Here is a 25,892-nt window from a genome sequence, read left to right as displayed (position 1 = left end):
TATTGTTTGAAATTAATCATTTTGGCACAGTTTTAGAGTAAAGTTTTTGGCAGTTGTATGAATGTTTTTAACAATGTCTTCATATATATATATATATATATATATATATATTGTAGTGCAACCTTGAGTGCAACATGGGACCTGAAACCAGCACACTAGGACAGTGGTTGCCAGGGGCAAAGGTCAAATAAAAAGTTTAGTGGTCATTATACAAAGAGATTTCAAAGCTGAAAGCATCAATCAGAATGAAGTATTTCAGAGATTATGTTAAGTAATTGCTTAATCACGTATCAGTCCCCACTAAGCCATTTTATGGAGCTTTAAGGAAGTTGTCACAGAGGATTTGGGCTTTGCAGTCACTAAAGGATTAAAAGTCATTTTTCAAAACAAACATTATTAATATTTCTGAAAGCTTTTGAGGAAAGAAAGCAGTGTCATCTTGGATCCTTCATTCTGAAAAAGCTTTCATAAAAGTGTCTTGTCTTGATTACTAATTCAACATCCATTTTTTTAATCCAGATCTTACTTCCAAAATAACGTTTGAGTCTTCAGTCTGGTGTTTCCTCAGGGAATACCCAGCCTATTGGCAAACATGATGAGCTTTAATGAAGAAAAGCTTTAATTCATCCTCATGGAGGAGCAATAATTGCTTTGGCTAATGACCAGAACTTATATGGAGATGAATCCTAAGACTGGGATCCATTCTCCTTTTCCTATCTTGGCTAAGTTCCATTCAGATACATGCAGACATTTAAAAAACAAGACCTCTTGCACTCTGGGAAACAACAATTAGACAGTTAAGCTAGCCTGATTTGTCCCTCTTTCCTGTGCCACTGACCATAGCCATCTGGCATGCTGAACAGTGCATCTCTCAATTTTTCTATATTTCCACCTATTATTTGCCAAATAGACAGCTATTCAATGATGTAGACATGTTCATAATTAATTTTTCAGGGTGTTTTTTTAATGTCACAATAGGTCTATTTAGTTTATTTTTAAGGAAAGGAAGTGAAATAATATGCAATTATTGGGTTCTGCAATTTGTGTGGATGACACTCAAAGCGGAATACATCTGCATATCTATATATTGACACTGGAAGTAAACAGATTTATGCAACAGTGACTTGTGTGACAGTGCATCAAATGCACACTGAAAAAAATTAGTGTAGAGTTTACTTTGAAACAATTTTAACAAAGTAAATTTCACATATAATTACAACGAAACGGCAAGTAACACATTGAATTAACTGAATAAACTGTTAAATGACATATATTTTCTTGTAAAATGTGCTCCAATAATCTGTTTTATTTACTTTAATTTGCTTAGAAAAATCATTTTTTGAAAGAATATGAAAGCATATGAAAGAACGCAAATGACTTTTGTTAAATGTTCCGTCTGGGTATAAATATAAATAAATGATCTGTAAACAATATCTTACCCCATTTACTGAGAAATGCATGGTCCACTAGGGACTTGTGGGCTGCGTGTGTGCGACCAAATGCCCCCACAAGAATGGTAAAACCATAAATTGCCTACATTGATGTTAGGGTTAGTGTTAGTCCCCACGCAGAAAACACATGCTAAATAATGTCTTAATAAAAATGTGAAAATGCATAAAAGTCATTAGCTCAGTATAAAAACCACAGAACTCAATAAAAAGTCCCAAACGAGACAGAAAAACAATGTGTGTGTGTCAGAACATGATGCTAACAACAGCTCTAATTTGCTCTTGAAATCACGCAGAACAAAATGAAACAATTATAATGTAAAAGGTAGCACTTTACAACAAGTTCCCATTAGTTAACCTAATTTAATGCATTAACTAACAATGAATAATACATTTGTTACAGTATTTATTAATCTTTGTTAACCTTAGATAATAAAAGTACAACTATTCATTGTTAGTTCATGTTAGCTCAGGTTTATTAAATAATAGTAACAGATACAAAATGTTGAAATTAACATTAAGATTAATAAATGCTTTGGAATTGTTTTTCATTATTAGTTTGTGTTAACTAATGCAGTTAACTAATTTGAACAAATTGAACCTTAATGTAAAGTGTTATATATAAGGGATAGTTCACCCAAAAATGAAAATTGTGTCAACATTTTCCGTCCTCAAGTTGTTTTTAAACCTGTATGAATTTCTTTCTTCTGTTGAACACAAAAGAAGATATTTTGAAGAAGGCTGGTAACCAAACAGTTGACAGTAGCCATTGACTTCCATAGTATGGGAAAACATACTATGGCAGTCAGTGGTTTGGTTACCAGCATTCTTCAACATATCTTCTTTTGTGTTCAGCAGAAGAAGGAAATTCATACAGGTTTGGAACAGCTTCAGGGTGAGTAAATGATGGATTTTCATTTTTGGGTGAACTATAAATTTAACAGTAATTTCATATGGTCAACTTTGACAGTCCTACATCAGAACCTTACGATTAACTGCATGCTGCTTAGCGGCTAAATATGGCAACTTTTTTTTTCCATCTGAAGGGATTCATGACTGCATTTTAAAGGCATTGAACTGCATGCCCAAATATTGGTTGCATAAGCAGTTGAAGTGATTCAGCCTGTTCTTATTTGTTCTTAAAATAATGGTCTGTTTTTGGTTGGAATCCTCCAGCTTGGAAAGAAAAGTAATATTTGAGCCAAATATCTTCTCTGAATGTGATATGTGTTGTGACAGAACATAGTAAGAGGCCTGAGGCGGTACATACACTCCACATCCCAATAAATCAGCACTCAAACTACATGTGCACCAGGGCAGTCTGTGAAGACCTGGCTGCTGTTAATCTGAGGTAATGTCAACACAGTTGAGTGGATCCAGAGGTTCAGTAGCTATTCCTGGTATCTGTCTGTGTGTCTATCAGAGAAATACCCCCACTGTGATCTAAAGAGAGGTGTTGAGAGCAAACATTCTGAAACCCAGTTACACAGGAGAGCAAGCGGCTCTCAGCAGCAGTTTTACATTGCATGAGAAAAAGCGGCGGGCAGGGGAATGCTAATTACAATCTTAGCTACTGAACTGAAAACACATTACATGATCTTTAATTAGTTTTTTTTAATCATTCCTCATGCCTCTGCTTTACTGCCATCTCATTTTCTGTTGATAAAGTGCTGATAGAATAGAGAATACAGTTAGCATGTTGTTGTTGTTGGTATGTTGGCAGAGATTGTTTGACCTACAGCTTCATATAAAAATGTTACATGGCACTGAGGGCTAATGAAAGCAGTTTTGACATGCCAGTGCATGTAGGTTAACAGCCAGAGTCTAGCTTTGATATATCATACTCAGGGTCCAAAATTAACATCTGCCAAGAGCCAAATGAGACAATAAATTGACTTTGGCAAGTAAATAAAACTGAATTACTCAGCAATGGTTGGTAATGTTACAAGGAACTGCAACATAATATATGACTGTAAAAATTATAGTTTATCCTCACTAATGTATGTGACACGAGTGATTCAAATCAAAGATATAGGAAGTGTCTACTAAATCAAAAGGAAATGTCTACTAAAGTGGAAAATGTATCATTAAAGGGGACATATTATGAAAATCTGACTTTTTCCATGCTTAAGTGCTATAATCAGGTCCCCAGTGCATCTACCAACCCAGAAAACGTGAAAAAGGACAACCCATTAACTTTGTTTTGGTAAGCCCTTCTCTGCAAGCATGTGAAAAAATAAGCCGCTCAGATTTCGCTCCCCTTGTGATGTAGGAAGGGGATCTTATTATAAAATCACCTCCCCTTAATCTGCACGTTTCCACCCACGACGCCATCATTTTGTTTCACAAGCGAAACGGTGTACCAGTGGCAAAAGTTTTGAACTGTTCTGTCGTTGGCTGCACAGATGAGCACAGAACACTATTTAGAGTCTTGTTAGCTTGGATAGCCTGCAAGTTGACCCTGGCAAGCTCGATTACTAAAAAAAAAAAGAGTGTTTCTATCTGAGCGATATTTTGGAAAAAATATTAGACCATTCACAGCATTTGATAGCAATCATAAACGTTAGCCAGGTGTGTATGGCTCTGTTTGGCAAACAGGTATGCTATGTATAGTGGGCGTCCATATGGGTTTTGCACAAAAGATTAACATGACAGCACATGCTGATTGATGAGTTGAATCAACTACATAAATTTACGATTCAGAAACATCCAGATGCATTCTAAAAGTTGTAACTTTTCCCTGTCTCTCTCCATCAGTGTCCGACTCCCGCTTGAACAATGTAAGGCTGAACACCGTTACTGACAATCCTCATTTTGGCTGCGTGAGATTCTCCAGCTTTGTTGTTGTTGAGCAACCGAAGCAGGAGCTGTTAAAGCTCCGCCCTCTTTTGGCAAGGAGCAGCAGCTCATTTCCATTTAAAGGGACACACATTCAAATAGGGGCAAATTTGACAAGCTATAATAAATGATCTGTGGGGTATTTTTAGCTGAAACTTCACAGACACATTCTGGGGACACGAGAGACATATTACATCTTGTGAAAATGGGCATTATAGGTCCCCTTTAAGTTGATCTAGAATGCTTAGTAGCTTTTTTTCAATCCAGAAATGCATGTGACGTCTAATATTCCCAGAATTACATCACTCAAATGAGGAACAAATGGAATTATTTTAATGTTTTTTCATCCTTTTTCCCATCAAACCACACACGCATAGACAGACAGACAGACAGACAGGCAGACAGTAAGATAGATAGATAGATAGATAGATAGATATTTTTGTCAACGTTGACTTCTCAGTGTGTTGCATTCTCAGACAGTTTTTTTTTTTATGTTTTTGTGTTCACAGATAAAGCAAGGATTTGAGAGCATGGGTTGGCAAGAGACCCTATGGCTTTTGACATCATTTATCTTGGTGAGTGGACCATAACATCATTGTTTGTTTTATGCAATGAATTTTTATTCTATACACTCAAAGTGAAATTAGCACATTCTTGTATTTAGAATTCAACATTTCACCCATTCGAACTTGCAATTGCTAAAACGTGCCACTATTAGTGGCCACTAAAGTTTTGTTTTTTGTAAACTGTCATTAGATGATTTCTTTCCTGATTACCTCACCCCCACCCCAAACCTCTCCACTAGAAAAAATCCATTACTCACTAATTGCTCCAGTTTGGTAATTACAAGCGGAGGTGACCTGAAAACCCGCAGAACTCTTGAGGCATGAAATGGTGGCTCCACAGAGTTCCATCAGTGCTGGTATCAGAGCAGCTGGCTCTGTGTCAGAATGATGAAATGGGAGCATATGAAGCCCTCTGCATGTAGTACATTAAGACTATAGTAACACCGCAACTGTAGTCACAAACAAGCCAATAGCCTACTTCGCTAATTGTATGTGCACAATAATATGTTTAAGTTCTCTCTGTGTATTTTTGACCTTGAAGGTACTTTCCCTTGACTGTGAATAAATCTAACTTAGTGGAATAGTAATGAGCTTGCAGAATAGCATGGAGCATTTAAAAGTATAATGGGAAATGGCATTTAATTAAAGCTAGACTGAACAACAAAAACTGAGAGCAAGAGTATGGATTAGTATTAATAGATTTAAAAACAGGTCTAAAAAGACCATACTTTTTTTCTATAAGACTTTAAAGCTAAAATTGCAGTTTCTGAAACATGATGTTATCCGTTCTTGACATTCAGTTTCCATTGAAGGACAAATGGTTTTCCTGACTGACTTGGGTGGTGGCCTGGTGGTCGTATGTATGACGTCATTTACTTCAAAGTTTGGAGTGACATCATATGTACGGCTGCTAAACTGCTACATGGGACATCAGAAACCTCACAGATGAATTTGGTGTTGTAAATGCGTTATTGTGTGCAGGTAAGACAGACGCACAGCACTTAAGAAGCTGCCACAGACTTTTCTCAATTTGTTTAATGGCAATAATGAGAAGGTGGGTTTGAGAGGATCTGCCAAAGTAAAGATCTCTGCACAAAAACATCAAAGTTTAAGTCGTAAATGAATGTAGGATTCATTACTGTGAGGTGTCTAAAAGGGGAAAAAAGGTAAAGCACTTTTGAATTGGCTCTTTGACTTTCCATTGAACTATAAGATGACTCATACCAACGACACAATGGTTAGAAATGCGCTTTGAATTTTGATATCAAGCCCGTCTTTGTGGGTGAAGCTTTATCCCTAACTCTCTTTTCTTGCAAAGCACCAGCTTCTGTGAAGGATTTCTTATCTTTACAATACTGATATGAGCAAAGGAATTTTTCTGCTTGTTCTAATGTGTAAAATCATACCTTTTCAAATGTCAAGTTCTAATGTGATGTCCTCATGTCTGAGTAGGTGTGCATTTGTGATTGCAGGGAAAAAATACAGTGGTGTGTTTATGGTGTTTCTGTTGTAGAAGGTTGTGTTCCATTCAGAAATGAATGGAGAATGACTTTTAAATCCCAGTCTAATTCCTGAGTTTGAATTGAGGTAGCAAACAGTGCAGAATTGTAAGGAAGTAGAATTAAAATGGAATAAAATTTATTTACACATATAACTGCACTAAGTATAGATTTACAGTAGTGCCCAAAAGTGATGTCTGGAGGGTATATTTGTTTTTAATGACAATACAAGTAGTTTTTGAAAATAATTAAATATGAGGGAAAAACAAAAAACTAAACTTGGTTAAGGTATTTATCTGACAAAACTACAGTTACAGGATTTATTTTACTCTGGAAAAAAAGCTCACAGGAAAAAGCATACATGGACAATCAGTTATTAATATTTTGTTGGTTCTCTCTTGTTTTTGCATGTGTTCATAATTTTTTTTTTATGACAGCCTGGCCAGAAATTGTCAAAAATTGACTTCAAGCTCAACTACGTAATAAGCTTACAAAATTTTTAACAAATCTTTAATAATATTTGAATAAAGGGAGATGTCAATTTTCCTAGACCAGACATCACTTTTGGCCACTACTGGCTATTGCACATTTTAGCATGAATTTAGTATGAAACATATGAATCATTTCCAGAAACATTAGATAATAGTCAGTGTTTAAAATTTCAGTTATAGCAGTTAGTATTTAATTTACATACAATTGTATTTAATTTATATATATATATATATATATATATATATATATATATATATATTAACTGGATTATGTACCAGGGTTGAAGAACACGTAATTTCCCAAGATACTCATAATTATAAGCTCAAATTATGATGTCAATATTTATTTCATAAGGATATCTGAAATCAATGTGTTTTTGCTGTAATTTAATTTGATTAGATTTTTTATCAAATTGCATATCAGGGAATAAATGGGCAAAATGTATGTATTTATCTGTAAAAAAGTCATTATGTAATTATTCATGTTTTGTTCCAAAACGTATGTGTGACTGCGTGAATATATTTGAATTGCAATTCAGTAACGTCCACTTCACGTCATTCTCATTTAAATTTCAATGTAATATCCCACATCCTGTGAACTCATGAATTGAACAGGAGCCAGTTCTGAACCTGTTAGCATTCCACTGTACCACCTGTGGTACAAATACCATTCAAAAGAGACCTTAGGAATTCTAAGGGGTTTTAAATACTGAATTTTCAACCTTGCCGCTGTGGTCAAGTTCATCTCTCTTTGCAGAGTGTAACAAAGGCTGGAACAACAGAGACAAAAGCAGAGCCCACCACTGACTTATCCCTTACTCCTGTCATGATGGCAGTGGAGGGAGAGAGACTGATCATGACTCAGTCTCAGTACAAATGTCTGGAGCTTCTGAGCCGAGATGGATCCCATAATAAAACAGGTAGTTTTATTGTCAATTCATTTTCATTTGAATGGCAGACAATGGTGCTCTTTTCATAACCGTGTTAAGTACTAAGACTGTTAGTGGAGCACTTTATGGCTGAAAGCTATCACAAGGTGATCAGGGAAACAATAAAGTTTCCGAAAGGTGAAGTGTGTTAAACTTTTTGAATGTTAAATTACTTTCTCCTATACCAGTTCAAAGAGGACTTATTATGCTTTTTTTTACATTTTCAACTTTCTTTAGTGCTGTTTGAGCATAAAAAAGGTCTACAAAGCTACTCCAAAGGAAGTTATTCACTATATCAGTACGCACTGTTTCTGAACTCCCTGAAACGCATTGATTGTAGTCTTGAGTTTTCATCTGGGAACAAACATGTCACAATATTCCTCATTTAAATAATTCCCGCCCAAAATATACTGCGCTTTTCCGAAGGAGGGGCTTCATAGAAACAGGAACTAAACAGAGCGTTATTGACAGACTGGGAAGAGAGGAGCTGCAACAATGTGAAAAATAATGTGTTTTTTGAACATTCAAACATGAAAACCTATTTTAATAGACCCTCTCTATGATTTTTAGAAATAAAAGTGCCATCTTTGGGGATGTACAGCTCGATTTTTGGATTGTACACATCTGTCAGTTTGTTGTTGAGTCCAATATACTTTTAAATGACCCCATCTTTCAACAACAGCCTACATTATGTTGTGAAATGATCACAAAACAATCTGTGTTGAAATGTGCAAAGATCAGACTAAAATAATCAGAGACACTTTCAAAAATAAACTAGTTTTTAACTTTGAGATCCTTCAAAATCATATGCGGAGCGGCAGGTGCTACACACACGTCCACACTGTAAAAAAGAATTGTTGGTTTAACTTTAAAAAATCAGTTACCTGGTTGCCTTAAAATTTTGAGTTCATTGAGTTAATACAATGAAGGCGATTGGTTTAATCAACAGAAACTCAAAATATTATGTTATCTAAACAACATTAATTATTAAAGTTGATTTGACAAAAGAAAAAATGTCATAACAAATCATGAAAATCATTTTTTACAGTGCAAAAACAGCACAAGGTTTGGCCATTTTAGTGGCTTAGTTTCAGAAAGCTACAGCATGTTTTCATTGCGCAATAAACTCTTGTATCTCAAAAGATCAAGGAACATTTGAGACCTCATGAAATTACCCCTTTAAAATGTCTATTTAACTTTTATAGGTTTGTTCTGCAGCAGATTCTGGGATGGCTTGCTCTGTTGGGATGAAACCCCAGCTGGAACCTTTGCCTCACAGAACTGTCCAGATTACCCCAGCTTCGACCCCTTGGGTAAGACTCTGCACGGTCACATCTGATTGTCAATCCAGACCAAAACGCTCCAGACACTGCAAATCACTGAGATTCGACAGCAAGCATGACATCTGTTACATGTCTTTGGTCTGCCTATTATAAAACACAAGATGTTGCTCCAAAGAAAGAATTCCGAAGCACGAGCGCAGGCTGCTGGGATGATATGTGAAGCCCTATAATGAAAAGGAGGTGATAAAATCACTGTCTCAAGACTGTCTGGAAATATTCATATGAGCTTCTATTTAGAAGCGCAAAAAGAGTATTTTAGCTTGACAGGCAGTGTTGTTCTAAAGGGGACAAAGAAACTTTTCAATATCAAACATCTATGAGAAGCTCTTTCCTGATTCTAAATGAAGCCGTGACCAGCTGAGCTAAGAATATAACGGGTTTACTGAGGTGATGAATTATTGATAATCTCTGCTGTTCGCTGATCTCTCTGTCTGAGAATCAGCTCACTGTGTTTGTTCTAAGACATTAATTGATTGAATCCAGAAGCAGAGGGCTGAAGTCAATCACTGGAACAACTTAGGGCGTATTCACACTAGGCACATTTGCCTTGTACCGAACCCGAGCACAATTGTCAGACTTTGGGGGTCAAACGTGCTCCGGCACGGTTCAGATCGGCTAGTGTGAGTACACCCTTAAAGGGTTAGTTCATCCAAAACTGAAAATTCTGTCATTAATTACTCATTCTCATGCTGTTCCAAACCCGTAAGACTTTCGTTCATATTCAGAACACAAATGAAGATCTTTTTGTTGAAATCTGAGAGCTTTCTGTTCCTCCACATACAGCTACGCAACTGACACTTTGACGCTTCAAAAAGATTGTAAAACTATTCCATATGAACTGAGCGGTTTAGCCCAAAATGATCGCTTTATATGATGAACAGACTGAATTTAGGCTTTTATTCACATATAAACATTCATCAACTCACACATCAGTTGTGGTAAACGGAAGATCAAGCATGTTTGCCTGATGTGTGTGAGAACCAATGAGGTTCGTTCTTGTGTTATGCATCACGTTTGAGCTTCTGTTTATGTTCGCTGATCAATGTTAATGTGTGAATAAAAACCTAAATTCAATCTGTTTATCATAAAAAGCGATCAAGTCTCTTCAGAAAAGTTGGACCAAACCGCTCATTTCATATGGATTAGCTTTACGATCTATTTATGAACTTTTTGAAGCATCAAAGATTTAGTTGCATAGCTGGAGGAACAGAAAGCTCTCAGATTTAATAAAAAACATCTTCATTTGTGTTCTGAAGATGAACGAAGGTCTTACGGGTTTGGAAAGACATGAAGGTGAGTAATTAATGACAGAATTTTCATTTTTGGGTGAACTAACCCTTTAAGCTCAAGTCATTAAACTTTCTTTTTCCCTGCAGAAAAAGTAACCAAATACTGTGATGAATCTGGCAACTGGGTACACAGTTCATCCGTCAATAAGACCTGGTCCCACTGTCTCACATTCTCAAAGGAAAAAATTAAGGTAAAATATAGCACACTAATGAGTTGTGGATTTGTTCATACCACAAAAATTGTTTTAAATGCCAAAAGCAGATTTAAACATAAGACAGTACAATTGCTTAAAACCTTTGTCACCAAATTCAGGGCATTGTATCACTGATTTTAAGCATCATGTCAGTAGTCTGAAGAGTTGCTAAGAAACAATCTTGGATATGCCTTTTAGTCCTTTCCATTTTGGGTGTGTTGAAAAAACATTTAATAACTTGTGACATGCAGTCCTTGATTATATAAAAAATTTAGTTGACAAAATTCAAAATGGTCACATGCAATATGTCCATATCTGGAAAGTGTGGTATCATTGCATTCTGTAAGACCAAAACAATTAAAATACAGTAGAGTCAAGGCCAAATTAATTACAATTTATTAGCAAATTAATCAATTATTATGATGTGTTTTGACCACGAGATGGTGCTGTCCTGAGGTCATTGTTTCTATAGGTGTTAAGAAGACAGAACCTCACTTCCTGTTTGGCATGATTGCAGTTGAATATGTTAGTTTTACACAAAAATGGTTTAGTTTATCAAAAAGCTTTAAACAACTTTTGACAAAAATTATCTTAAAATGATTTAAGACAAATTTAGTGAAGATATGTAAGAGGAGATCAAAAGTTTGGGGTCAGCAAGATTTTTTAAAAATAAGTACTTTTATTCAGCAAATATATATTCAACTGATTCAACTGACATTTATAATGCTATAAAAGATTTCTATTCAAAATAAGTGCTGTTTGTTTAAACATTCTATTCATCAAAGAAACCTTAAAAAATATGTATCATGGTTTCCATAAAAATATAAAGCATTGATAATAATTAGAAATGTTTCTTGAGCAGCAAATCAGCATATTATAATGATTTCTGAAGGATCATGTGACACTGAAGACTGGAGCAATGATGCTGAAAATTCAGCTTTCATCACAGGAATAAATCACATTTATTACAAAATATAGTAAAATAAAAAACAAGTTATTTTAATTTGTAATAATATTTCACAATATTGCTGTTTTCTCTGTATTTTTTATCAAATAAATGCAGCCTTTGTGATCATAAGAGACTTTTTTCAAAAACATAAAAAAAATTCACGACCTCAAACTTTTCGTTGGTAGTGTATGTTCATGTAAATGTCTTGTCGGACAGAAATCAAAACCATTGGGCACATTGAAATTTGGATCAAAAGTTATAAGCAGAAACATATTGTAAGTGAAACTTTGAATGGTTGGTGAGGTTAGAGGGATTTTAAGGGACCCAAAATTGCCATGAATGATCCAATTCTCCTCAATTAGAGGGCCAAATTTCACAACTTCTTTAAAGACTCTATAAACTCCCAGCAAGAAGAAAGAGAAAGAACACATACTTCAGTGCTTGACCCCTAATTATCCAATAGACCTAAAATCAGATACTTCTTTTATGTGTATTCTTAAGACGAATGCTTTCTTCCTCAGACTTTACCAGTTCATGGCTTTTTAGAGACGGAGACGGATATGGATCCTACAGCTGAGAGTCAGGTCAGCCCTGTAGTGACTCAGAAAGCGGAGGAGAGGAAGAAGATCATCGATGGTCAATATAAATGCTTTGAGAAAATGAACAGAGACCAGCCATATAACAAATCAGGTGTGAAAACAGAGAGCCTCAGAAGAGGTTTTAGATTGATTCATCAGAAACTCTTACCGCAAAGTGCAAAGAGCAATTGCACGGTGGAATTGGCCCTGATTGTTTGTGTGCTTGTCTTTAGGTCTATACTGTAACCGCACTTGGGATGGATGGCTATGCTGGGACGACACTCCAGCAGGAACGTACACTTCTCAGTACTGCCCCAATTACTTCCCTGACTTTGACTCTACTGGTACAATTCTTTCACTTTTTGTTTAGCTTTTTTGAAAACAGGGGTGTTAAAGCGTTAGTTCACCCAAAAATAAAATTTATCCCATAATTTACTCACCCTCAAGGCATCCTAGGTGTATATGACTTTCTTCTTTCAGCCAAACACAATCGGAGTTATATTAAAAAATATTCTGGCTCTTCCAAGCTTTATAATGGGAGTGAATGGTAGCCGAGATTTTGAAGCCCACAAAAGTGCATCCATCCATCATAAAAGTAATCCATACGGCTCCAGGGGGTTAATAAAGGCTTTCTGAAGTGAAGCAAAGTTTTTCTAAGAAAAATATCTATATTTTTAAACTTTATAAACTATAATCACGGTCTTCAGGCAACGGCCGCATCCAAGTCTAGTTCTGGCAGAAGAGTGAAAAAGCTGAAGTATAATGGCTTTTGTAATGCACTTCTCTCACATTTTTCTTCCTTGTTCTTTTAGAAAAGGTCACCAAGTATTGTGATGAGACTGGAAACTGGTTCAGGCACCCCGAAACAAACAGGACATGGTCCAACTACACCCTTTGCATTGCTCATACCAAGGACAAGCTCAAGGTAGGAGGATGGGTCATCCTTAAATTTACACTTCTCTTAAAGGAAAATTTTATTGTTATGAATATTTCTAAAATAAAGGGTCTGATATTATGAAAAGAAACTCTTACAGTAAACATCCCAGCTAAGAAATGTTTTGCTAATGTTCAAATTAAGTTATTTCAGAGTGCTCTCAGAATGTTCAAAACGTTCACATTTTAAGATGTTTAAAAAACATTTTTTCTTGATTATATGAATGTTAAGGGAACATTCCATTTTGTCATTTTGCAAGCATCATGGGAATGTTACTTTTGAATATTCTCTTATAGGATCAGTTCACTTCTGAATGAAAATTTCCTGATAATTTACTCACCCCCATGTCATCCAAGATGTTCATGTCTTTCTTTCTTCAGTCGAAAAGAAATTAGGGTTTCTGAGGAAAACTTTCCAGGATTTTTCTCCATATAGTGGACTTCAGTGGGGTTCAGTGGGTTGAAGGTCCAAACTGCAGTGCAGCTTCAAAGGACTCTACACGATCCCAGGCGAGGAATAAGGGTCTTATCTAGTGAAACGATCGGTCATTTTCTAAAAAAATAATAAAAATTTATATACTTTTTAACCACAAATGCTCGTCTTGCACTAGCTCTGTGATCCGTACGCATGATGTAATCACGTTACAAAGGTCATGCGTGACGTAGGCGGAAGTACCGATCCAGTGCCTACAAAGCGAACGTGCAAAGATTAAGCCAAACGCCCTTTACAAAAAAAAAAGTTAAAAAAATTATATCAGACGATTTTGAAGTTTGAGGAGAAAATTAGATTGGATCGTGTAGAGCCCTTTGAAACTGCACTGAAACTGCATTTTGGACCCTATTCTTCAACCCATTGAACCGCACTGAAGTCCACTATATGGAGAAAAATCCTGGAATGTTTTCCTCAAAAACCTTAATTTCTCTTTGACTGAAGAAAGAAAGACATGAACATCTTTGATGACATGAGGGTGAGTAAATTATCAGGAAATTTTCATTCAGAAGTGAACTAATCCTTTAACATTCTGAAACAAGTAGCAAGATTTAAAAAATGGCGAACATCAAACGAAAATGTTTTAGGAAAAAAGATCCATGAACAATGTATAAATAACATTTTGAAAACATTATTAACTCTTTCCCCACCAGTGTTTTTTTTTTTATTTTTATTTTTTTTATAAAGTTGCCAGCCCTCACCAGCGTTTTTTAAATATTTTCGCAAAAATTTCATGGCCCCCAGAATATTTTGTTGTATGAATATCTGAACATGCAATATATCAAAGGAAAGAACAGAGCCTCTGCTTTTAAACAAACAAACAAACAAATATTTTAGCTTCATGCATTCTTTTTAGATGTATTTCATAAAAAAAGCAACATTTTGAACAAAAAGCTGAGAAAATCATGTTTTTTCTACAATGACTACAATGTGCATAAGCAATGCTTTTATCACTTGTTTCTGCTCCTTTTTTGCCTGTGTTTTGATCTGGAGATTCTCTACTCTTTCAGAAGATGTGTAATAGCACCCCCCTAATGTATAACAGTAAAAACACAGAAAGGCAGAAAATTCCATCAATAGCGGGGAAGCATTGTCTCAAAAATGACATAAAATTCCTTCAATGGCGGGGAAAGAGTTAAAGACCAGACAACTTTAAATAAACATTCTTTTAACATTACTGTAAGAACGTTTGTAACTTTCAGAGAGCCTTGCCAGAACGTTAGCCACAGTTCGGAGAACATTCCCAGTTAGCTGGGGTCCCATTATGAACAATAACATTAATAGAGGGTTCCTTTAAAGTTACCTGGTCTTTAATAATGTTCTCAAAACATTAGCACAAAAACATTATTTATACATCGTTCGTGGAAGGTTTTTTGGCTGAAATGTTTGAGTTGGACGTTCATCTAACATTTTTTTTTTTTTAATATTACTACTTGTCACAGAATGTTCAGAGAACATTCAGAAGTAACATTCCCATAATGTTTGGAAAAATGATCAAAATGAATGGTTCCTTAAGTTTCACATAACCAAGAAAAAAACTTTTTTTTAAAAATATTTAATATATGAAAGTTTTTTATAACTTAATGAGAACATTAGGAAACCATTCTTAGAACATATTTGTGTTTACTGGGATGTTAGAGTGCAAGATTTTCAATGTAAAGACTTTATTTCCTGTGAATTAGCCCATGTGTTTAAACATGTAGGGCTGAATTACAACTTGGCAGATTATCCATACAGCAGATTGGTTTTCTAAAATGTGTATATATAAATATTGCAAAAGAATTTTTTAGCACAAATAATTACGAGACAAATAATTAGCAGATCTACATCTGCATTCTGCAAACATACCACAATATCATAAAAAAAGCATAAATGATACACTCTGATACAGTTTCATACTATTTAAAGGCTGTTCCTGAAGGGAATGTTGGATTTGCGTGTTTCTTTCAGACTCAGTGGCAGTGAAGCGTAATGTCTACACAAGGCAGTTTCAGTAGAACTAAACAGCTTTTCTGGAGAAAAGCGGCTCTGAAAATTATTCATAACATAATGGTTTCAGTGGCGTACAACTGCTGCTTTACAAACTGAGGGATAGAGAGAAAATGTCAGCTCAGTCTGTGCACTTCACTCCAGATGGAGTTCATAAAAAAGGCACAACAAATTGGGATATTCACTTTCAATGTTACTTTAATGCCTTCTTACTACCTTGAGATTTTATTCTTGTTGCATTAAACCTACTGGTAAATGCTTATATCATATTTTTATATTATTATGTTATGTTTAATACCTCAAAATATGCTTAACATTGAATTATCAGGTTGAAGAATTTGCAAAACACATTTGAAATTAAAAAATTAAAACAGTAAAATGAATCTAATGAGAACGTGGTTCAAAGTCTTGGAGATTGACCATAACATTTATCTCATTTCAGATGGCGTATATTTTGTATTACATGGCGATTGTGGGTCATGCTCTTTCGATAGTGTCCCTTCTCATCTCACTGGCCATATTCTTTTATTTCAGGTGAGTTTCCATCTCCTCTTGACTGTCTCCACTCATATGACTTGAAGAAGGCCAGAAATATCTGCTGCATAGCTGCAGTTACTTCAGAACGATCAATAAACCTCTCGATGATGGTTCGCTCACTCGTTTACTTGTTTTTGGCAGGGCTGTGTGTTGTCTACTCTCAAACAGTTTGTCATTTGTCAGAGCTGTTGACGGTGAGAGTGTGGAGGTAGATTGCTGCGGTGGCGTCTGAGATTTATTTAATTGACAGAGTCTTCGTTTAAGCTTTTCAAAGAAAGATTTACAAAGAAGCTCTCAGTTACCCCATTTATCACAGTGGCCAATTCAAACCGAATAGAAAAGATGGATTGGCGCTACCATCAGCATGGCCACGGAAATGCAGTCTGAACCCTTAAGTTAAATGCATTAACCCTTGAATTATATTCAACTCTGGATCAGGCTATTACTCCCACAAAGTCAGGAAAATTTGCCTTTTCTCTGGGCTTATTGGCTGAATTACCATATACAGTGCCTCGCGAATGCATCAAAATCTAAACCAACCACCTTATTTGACAGAATTGCAAATCACATATTGAAATGCAATTCATGTTTGTATACACACTGAAACCCAAAAGGAATTATTTCAATGTGATATTGTTTTGGTGAAGAAAAAAACAAACAAATAAAAAAACAATATTTGCTATTTTGGAATCCTATAATTTTATACAGAAGAAAAACAGTTATACTAACAAGATATACTAACAACCTTTTAGGGTTGTCAAACGTACTGGTTCTACTGGTACCAGCTGATATCAAAAAAAAAGAAAAAAAAAAGAAAGAAAGTCGATGGTACAGTACCAGCATTTCTGCAGTACCTGCTGATAGACTGTGCTTTCAAACACCCTCGTTCTTGTTTGTTTGACAGCTCGCTGAGTGTCAAAGGTTTCTATTTACAGCATGTTTTTACAAGCGTTGAGCATTGTAGCCAATCACAATCACGTCTGTTGAGTGTATGAACGCAATGGCCTATCAGAGGTGCTAGTCAGGAAGTTTTTGAGGTTTTGTTGTTCAACACAAGCCACACTCGCAAATCCTTTCATTATATCCAACAAAGTGTAAACATGATGCAAATAAGAAATTCATTGTACAATTAAGACCAAAATTTTTCACAATTTTTCGGCAGAATTTAGTGAGCTTGCTCTTTAGAGATTGACAGCCTTAGTGATCTGAATACAATTTTAGTTTTCATACTGCTAAGTAGACTGCAAAGTCTCTGGATTGACAAGCATATTTAAATATGCGATTGTTGAGGGGTAACGCATTACAAGTAACGCGAGTTATGTAATCAGATTACTTTTTTCAAGTAACTAGTAAAGTAACGCATTAATTTAAAACAAAATATCTGAGTTACTTTTTCAAATAAGTAATGCAAGTACTAATGTAAGTAATGTACTTTGTCTTCCCATTTATTGAATCGGGAGTAAGTGCAGAGATGTTGTGTGCGCTGTGTGAACATGATGGTTATTCTTGACTAGTTATAAACTAAATGTGAGCTTTCATTTACTCATTTACTACTTCTGCGTCCTATTCTTCTGTATTCCAGAATGGCAGCACGGCTTGATTGTTTGAGCTGCGCTCTCTACTGTACAGGCGTGAATTTACATTTCCTTCAGCCTGAGGCTTATTCATTTCACTTTTGGTGTGAAAGGACCTTAACATTTGCCAAAAATAGAACTTTTTTTTGTTGTTATGAAAACAAACAAACAAATAACCCAGCCCAGATGAGAAAAAGTAATGCAAAAGTAATGTAAAGTATGACTTTCCATAAAAAGTAACTAAGTAACCCAATTAGTTACTTTTTTAGGGAGTAACGCAATATTGTAATGCATTACTTTTAAAAGTAACTTTCCCCAACACTGGTGATTGAATCAGAAACTGTGATGATTGACAGTGATAACGAACGGACGAGACAAAATGGTACAACATTTTTTAAGTACTTTATCCAACAGTTTTTGCTCTGGTACTGAAATTGGTACCGAGAACTGCAAAATTTTACTGGCACTGGTACAGACTACTGAAATTTTGGTACCGTGACAACCCTACCAGTTTTTATGGATAATATCCATGGCTCCATTGCTCCAGTTTCCATGGAAAACTATTATTCATTTTATGAATCTAAAAAGCATTTAGAAAAAGTTTCAGATTTAGTAAACAAGGGAGTAAAAATAGGAAAAGGGTACAAACAATATCCAAGTGTTTTGATGTCTCAGTCTCAATCTGGAAGTGGAAGTTACACCAGACCACCCATTCACTGTCCCTGAAAACTTAATGCATAAACAAGAAAGGCTATTCATTAGAATGACTCGGACATTCTGTTAAAATTAAAAAAATAAAAAAAAAAATAAAAAAAAATGGTGCAAAAAGCAGGAAAATTCTACTGGAGAACCTGTTTTAATTGGCTGAGAGTTTATCTTTCAGTAGGAGAATGAGCCCAACTACAGTTTCTTTACAAACAGTTTTTAGTGGTTGAGTTGGACTGGATTGTGAAAGAAAAGCAGCCAACAGATGTGCAGCATAAATGGGAACTCCTTCAATACTGTTTAAAAAGCAAGCATACATCTTATAAGTTGGTTAAGAGAATGTCCAGAGACGGAGTCTAAACAGAGCGTGACAACGAAAAGATAAAATACAGAAATAGTTTGGCTCTTTTGGATGTTATTTCCCTTACGTTCATTTGTTTTATCTCATAGATTGATGTCTTTAGTATTATTTTAAAATGTGGAAATTCACAAAGAATGAGTATGTATGTCCAAACTATTTAAAGGTACAGTTGTGTAGACTTAAACTTAAGTATTCTGTTCACACAAGTATTTTTATTTTTTTATTTTGTCAGTCACGAATTGCAGTTTTAATTACATTATTAATTTGGTGCTTGAGATAAAAACATCACAGAACATTGAAGGATTTGTGATTCAGTTCAATGAGCGTGCATGTTTTTATGGATGTTTAAATGATTTAGTGATCCTTCTGACATTAACATTAACAAATGAACTTTTAATAGGACCCAACTGTTTGCACTCTTACTTACAAGCTGAAAGAGAAAGGTCATTTGGCTCTGACATCGCAAAAAAACGATAGTTTCTTATAATTGTGTTTTATTGAGTGCAAATCCTTTGTGTCCATTTGTCTGGAAGAGCTGCACTAAGCCCCGAGCCAAATGACGAGTACTATTTGTCAGGTTTTGTGTGTCATTTCATGCTGACTTGGGTTTCCGTATGTCTATACCCCCTTGGGTAAACTTAATTTCATGGGTAATTAAATGTAGGAGCCAAAGAGTCTTATATACATTAAACGGCACATAAACTTTGGGTTATATGTCACATAGCATGACAGTTGTATCTAGCAAGTACGCGTACAATCTCATCGTTTATTTTATTATTATTTTTTTCAGTACACTGAAAGATTGAGAGTCAATGTACTCTTAAAAGCATATTTCTATTAAGACCTCATTTCAACATTAGCACTCAATAAATACTTGTTATTTTGTTTTTGTTTTTAAAGAAATGACTGTCTGTTGTTAGGACACAGAGTTAAATTTAATTTAATTACAATTAATGTTAGGAATTTAACTTTGCCATGCAATATCGATTATGGCATGTTTTATATCCCTGCAAATGTAGACCAAAATAATATAATTACTGGAAAAAAAAGGAGAGCACCATTTAAACACCATTTGGATGTCTTTGGCTTCATTCTGTTTGCGCCTAAGCGATCTGATCAACAAATCTACAGCCTTTTTGAAATTTCACTGGGCCAGTTTATGTATTCGCAATTGTAAATTGTGTCAATTATGATGCATTACATGTATTATAAGTTGTGTTTAGCTGGTTTGGTACAATATCTGGAAGTGTAACATAGCAACGCTTGTTTTTATGGTGCGATGGTGATATTTACAGTCCGATCTTCTGAGATGTCAAAGTCTTAATGTTGTCTTATTGGGTCCAGATGTGGTGCTCAAAGAGGTACGTGTCAGCATACAGCTGCACTAAGCTTTAATTTATGCCCCACTGAATAATGCCAGAAATTTTTGGTTGGGAATATGGGAAATAGCTTTGGAAAATGAGCTCAGCTTTCACTCCCATCCCTCTAGTGCTCCAGGAGCAGCTTTGCACTCAGCTGATCTCTGCTGGCAATTTTAGGTTAAACAGAGTGAAATCATGTGAGTAGCATGACTTTCTTAATTGGGTGATTGTGATGAAATTTTTGCAAGAATATTTTATCGTTATCCTTTGACAGCAAATTATAGAAAAACTTGTTGTCTAACAAACGCAGTGTTGTTGTTGTTGACAGAGATTGCTGATGCAGGTGTGAACTTGTTTAACGTCACAAATTTGGCATATTTAACAACTCCTGACCAACAACAAAACAGTATTTAATACTCAGAAATCCCATTTGTTTTTTTTTTCTTATCTTATTCTTTGATTCAAGGCCCCTTTTTACTAAATTTTGGTTATGTAGTAACAAATTCATCTTTATATATATATATAAATACATATATATATATATATACAAAGTTCTGTCATGAAACTCTAGATGGCGCAGGCTAATAGGTCCTTTAACTCAACCTACTCGTACTCACATCATTATCTATAGGGCATAGATGATTGGTTCCTGCTGTATCAGTAGCCAATGAGCTTGCGTTCTCAACCTTCAAAATACTTTGGTAGCATTGCCTTCGCAGTGCAGCGCTCCCTCCACCTTCCCCAGCTCCACCTGTATAGATCTGCTACGGGTAATTCATGTACGATATATTATACAGCAGCAGATCTATCCGCCAAGACCAAACATTATCATACCCATTACCATGCCAAACACTCCAAGAGTTGTCATGACAATAATATTATTTTATTCGGCAAGGATGCATTACATCAATCAATTCATACTATGAAGTCATGTTACAAAAGATTTCTATACAAAATAAATTCATTTAAACTTTCTATTCATCAAAGAAACCTGAAAAAAGTATCGTGGTTTCCATTAAAAAATATTAAGCAGCACAACTGTTTTTTAACATCAATAATAAGAAATGTTTCTTGAGCAGCAAATAAGCATATTAGAATGATTTCTGAAGGATCATGTGAAACTGAAGACAGGAGTAATGATGCTGAAAATTCAGCTTTGACATCACAGGAATAAATTACATTTTAAAATATGTTAAAACAGAAAACAGGTATTTTAAATTGTAATAAAATTTCACAATATTTTACTGTATTTTTGATCAAATAAATGCAGCCTTAGTGAGCAGAAGAGTTTTCTTTTAAAACACAAAAATCTGACCCCAAAATTTTGAACGGCAGCGTATATATATTTCCCGAAAATCAATGTTCCTTAACCTTATAGAGGCTTCATGAACAATCCCTTGCAAACATTTGGAGTTTTTATTTTCAACCACTAAGAAATTAATGGTAAAAACAGGCAAGCATCTCACAATCACATTATTTGAAATAAAGCCAGGATGCTCAGGCCTCAGGTGGCGCAAAATTTATGTTCTGTTCATGTCATTAAATGGGTCATATCATGAGGAATCAAATTTCCCTTGATCTTTTGAGATATAAAGAGGTCATTGTACTACTAAAACGCACTGTAACATTCAGTACCAGTCCAAAAAGATCCATTTATTGAAGCTGGGCTAAAAATATTCTCTATGTGAAATCCTTGAGTTTATGATATTAACATATGACCACCTACATTTACACATCAGTGACGCCTGCCAAGTCACATGGTGAGGTCATATAGAGGAAATTGGGAAATGCGTGTAGCATCTACTTTTCTGTATCTGAATGAAAGATCCCAATGTTAGAAACGAGCAGCTGGAGTTTCTTTTAACGACGTCCCTGATCAGGGCAGATGAATCGCAACAGTTTGCACTGTATGTTTTATGAATCAGTCATAATGTAATGCAGGCTTTGTAAAGATGCATTCAAGAATGAGTCAAAAAACTATATTGAACCTGCTGTGAAGAGTTGAATGGCAACTGCATGAATGGTTATGAATTATTTATTCACCTGTGACGTGCAAATCTTGAAGATGCTGAAAAGTTCAGTGCTTGAGATTAGCAAAGATTTTAATCTGTTAGAAGCAGATTGATTTATTATGTATCTAAACTATCCAATAAAATCTTTTGTTTCCATCCTGAAATGACCTGTCAAACTGAATTACTCTGCAAAAATTCATACAGCTGCCTCTGTCATGAATGATCCGTGATTAATATTTCTTTATCTCCCATCCAGGAGTCTGAGCTGTCAGAGAATCACTCTACACAAGAACTTATTCTTCTCGTATGTGCTCAACTCAGCCTGCACCATCGTCAACCTCATAACTGTGGTCAACAACCCCAAAGTGGTGCAGAGGAATCCGGTGCGTGCCCTCAACTCCACAATGCCCCACAATCATCAATAGGGCTTTTAACACTGCGCTTAACCCCGGGTTATTATCGTTCTAAACCCTGCTTTCAACCCCGTAAAAGGAACATTTCACACTTGTAAATTAGAAGCGGGTTATGAAACAATGGCCCCGAAGCAGAATTAGCGCTGCTTTTGTGCTGTTAACCCCCACATTGTAGTGCCAAACATGTACAGTTGAAACGATGCGGTGTTAGAATGTTACGGCTAGATGCTTAGCAACAGATAAATTGCATGCCTCATATTCACATGCTTTGTACAGTCATGGAAACAGAGTTGTTTGAGTGGAAAAATGTCAAATGGTGACAGAAAATGTGACAATTGGAGTAAAGAAGAGATTGTTTCATTCTTACCTGTATAGTCTGAAACATCCATACAGTTTAAACTTAATTGTATAGTCGGCAATATATAATACAAGAATATAATACAAGGACCAGTATTTAATTTACCCCAGGCTAAGAATGACCCAGGGTTAACTATTTCCCAAGTGTGAAAAACCCTATTGTTACTCCTAGTACTGCTTTCTGTTTCAAAAAGAAAAAGGATGAAAAAAGACAATGATCCAACTGTTGTTTGATTTAGACCTTCAAAGTACAAAGCACATATTTCACTATATATACACACACCGAACAGGCATAACATTATGACCACTGACAGGTGAAGTAAATAACAGTGATTATCTCTTCATCACGGCACCTCTTAGTTGGGGGGATATATTAGGCAGCAAGTGGACATTTTGTCCTCAAAGTTGATGTGTTAGAAGCGGGAAAGATGGGTAAGCGTAAGGATTTGAGCGAGTTTGACAAGGGCCAAATTGTGATGGCTAGATGACTGGATCAGACCATCTCCAAAATTACAGCTCTTGTGGGGTGTTCCCGGTCTGAAGTGGTCAGTATCTATTAAAAGTGGTCCAAGGAAGGAACAAGGCTCATTGATGGGAGCAAAGGCTGGCCCATGTGGTCCGATCCAACAGATGAACTACTGTAGCTCAAATTGCTCAAGAAGTTAATGCTGCTTCTGATAGAAAGGTGTCAGAATACACAGTGCATCGCAGTTTGTTGCATATGGGGCTGCATAGCAGCAGACCAGTCAGGGTGCCCATGCTGACCCCTGTCCACCGCCGAAAGCACCAACAGTGGACACGTGAGCATCAGAACTGGACCACGGAGCAATGGAAGAAGGTGGTCTGATCTAATGAATCACATTTTCTTTTACATCACATGGATGGCCGGGTGCGTGTGCGTCGCTTACCTGGGGAACACACCAGGATGCACTATGGGAAGAAGACAAGCCGGCGGAGGCAGTGTGATGCTTTGGGCAATATTCTGCTGGGAAACCTTGGGTCCTGCCATCCATGTGCATGTTACTTTGACACGTACCACCTACCTGCATTGTTGCAGACCATGTACACCCTTTCATGGAAACGGTATTCCCTGGTGGCTGTGGCCTCTTTCAGCAGGATAATGCGCCCTGCCACAAAGCAAAAATGGTTCAGGAATGGTTTAAGGAGCACAACAACGAGTTTGAGGTGTTTACTTGGCCTCCAGATTCCCCAGATTTCAATCCAATCGAGCATCTGTGGGATGTGCTGAACAAACAAGTCCGATCCATGGAGGCTCCACCTCGCAACTTACAGGACATATATATATATACAGCATTGGTACTCTGTCAAAACTTAAATTTAAATTTAAGTTTTGAAAAATTAAATATTCTTAATCAATCAATTAATTAATTAATATATATATATATTTCATTTAAATTAAATGTAAGATTTGACAGAGTACCCATGCTTTAACTTGTGATATTGTGTCTTGATATATATATATATATATATATATATATATATATATACTTAAGTTTGGTCTAAGATCATTTAGCTAGAAATTCTATATTAGCCATGTATAAGATTTAAAGTAAGACTTTACACTTAAGAAGAAACACATATTTAGTGCACCATAAAAGGTTATATTGTTTAATTCACATTGTATTTTCATTGCATGAGATCTTTGCTTGGAATATGATCTTTTCAGGTTTTGCTCTCGATGGAGGAATGCATAAATCTGCCACATTGGAATGAACTGCATGATCTAAGAGGTGTGGTGAGGAGATGTGCTTCAAGAAAAACATTAACTTTTAGCTACTGTTCTTAATGTGATCGAGGAGAATTGCCTATTCTTTTTTCTGATATACCAATAAAAAGTGAGACAGTCTAAAACGAGTTTGTACCCTGCTATCTCGGGTTTGAAATGGCCTGCCATCATGTGCGGAGGATTGGATTGAGTGGATTTTGAAGTTCTGAAAGGATTGGAGTGCAGCCGAGGTGTAGTTTTGAAGTTTCAGAAAGATCTTAATCATTGTTCTTACTCGCCTGAAAATATTGGGATGTGATTGAGAGATGCATTATTGCATTCACCAAGCTCCTTCATTTAAAAACGAAACGCTGCTGTGCCTGTCAAAGTACCATCCTTTCTTATGCTTTCTTAAAATTATGTCTGTTTTTTGGGCCCAGTATAATGCAGATGTCTTAAAATGTGCATTCTTTCGGGGGTGTGGGTGCATTCTCTATGTTTAATTTACGGTATCCTTGTTCAGCCTGAAGAACAAGCTTCTTCTGTTTTTCCTTCCAACTCCAGTGAGTCGAGCCACAGTCAGTACAGAATGCATTTCCAGCCTCAAGGAGAAGAGGTTACAGACAAGTTTAGTTTAGACTTAAACCCTGTTTTTCTTACATAAGCTGTGCTTAGACTGACAAGAATGCCATTATACGTCAAGGACATCTGAATCAAAGTAAAAGAACCTTGACTTCTAAAGGAAAGATGTGTGTGGGGAATAACATGTGTGAGGACTCGCTGCCAGTTGCGTGGGTAGTTGCAGGAGGCAGAAGAGAGCTATGGACATATGGTAAAAAGTTAATCTGGATGACTGACATGTTGTTGGGAGGTGTGTGCGATCCAGCTCAGCGGATTGAGAATAGACACTTTGCCAGTATTTTCTAATTAGAACTGCACACATGTTCTTGCAAAGCAGCCTGGCAACTCAAAAATAGGTTGTTTGCAATCACGTGGTTCTGGTGACGCGCGAAATTCAGTTGGAGGGCAAGCAGTGAAAATTAGAATGGAAGAGATGGAGAAAAGTCCGTACTGCGCTGGTTTAGAAAGGTATAAACAGAAAAATCACTAATACGTGCGCTGGACGTATTATGAAGAGGAATCTACTGAATTGAAAGACTTGCCTGCCATCGAGGCGTTAGATATAGAGAATGAAGTTGCCGTCACGCCGTGTTCAGTTGTAGTCTGGTTTGTTTATATCGCGCTGCCTTTCTGCTAGTGACGTTAAGGGCAGTATTTTCTGACGTGATTGTGAAAAATCTCGCCATTGT

The 25,892-nt window shown here is 36.0% G+C and overlaps 1 protein-coding gene across 5 annotated transcripts in view; it reads left to right on the top strand.

Moving 5' to 3' along the window:
* Positions 1–25,892, top strand: part of calcr (calcitonin receptor) — a 99,404-nt gene that overhangs the window by 29,768 nt on the left and 43,744 nt on the right. For 4 of the 5 annotated variants that reach the window (XM_051872210.1, XM_051872211.1, XM_051872209.1 and 1 more), the window contains 9 exons: positions 4,796–4,861; positions 7,600–7,762; positions 8,977–9,084; positions 10,491–10,594; positions 12,068–12,236; positions 12,358–12,468; positions 12,937–13,049; positions 15,979–16,070; positions 22,343–22,469. In XM_051872210.1, the coding sequence (XP_051728170.1) occupies positions 4,817–4,861; positions 7,600–7,762; positions 8,977–9,084; positions 10,491–10,594; positions 12,068–12,236; positions 12,358–12,468; positions 12,937–13,049; positions 15,979–16,070; positions 22,343–22,469 (1,032 nt within the window). In that variant the 5' untranslated portion in view covers positions 4,796–4,816. The remainder of the gene's footprint in view (positions 1–4,795; positions 4,862–7,599; positions 7,763–8,976; positions 9,085–10,490; positions 10,595–12,067; positions 12,237–12,357; positions 12,469–12,936; positions 13,050–15,978; positions 16,071–22,342; positions 22,470–25,892) is intronic. The other variant, XM_051872212.1, reaches the window with a different exon arrangement.

Source organism: Ctenopharyngodon idella, chromosome 19 (genome assembly GCF_019924925.1).
Source record: "Ctenopharyngodon idella isolate HZGC_01 chromosome 19, HZGC01, whole genome shotgun sequence".
In the NCBI taxonomy this organism is placed as follows: domain Eukaryota; kingdom Metazoa; phylum Chordata; class Actinopteri; order Cypriniformes; family Xenocyprididae; genus Ctenopharyngodon; species Ctenopharyngodon idella.
This window is presented reverse-complemented; position numbering and strand designations above follow the sequence as displayed.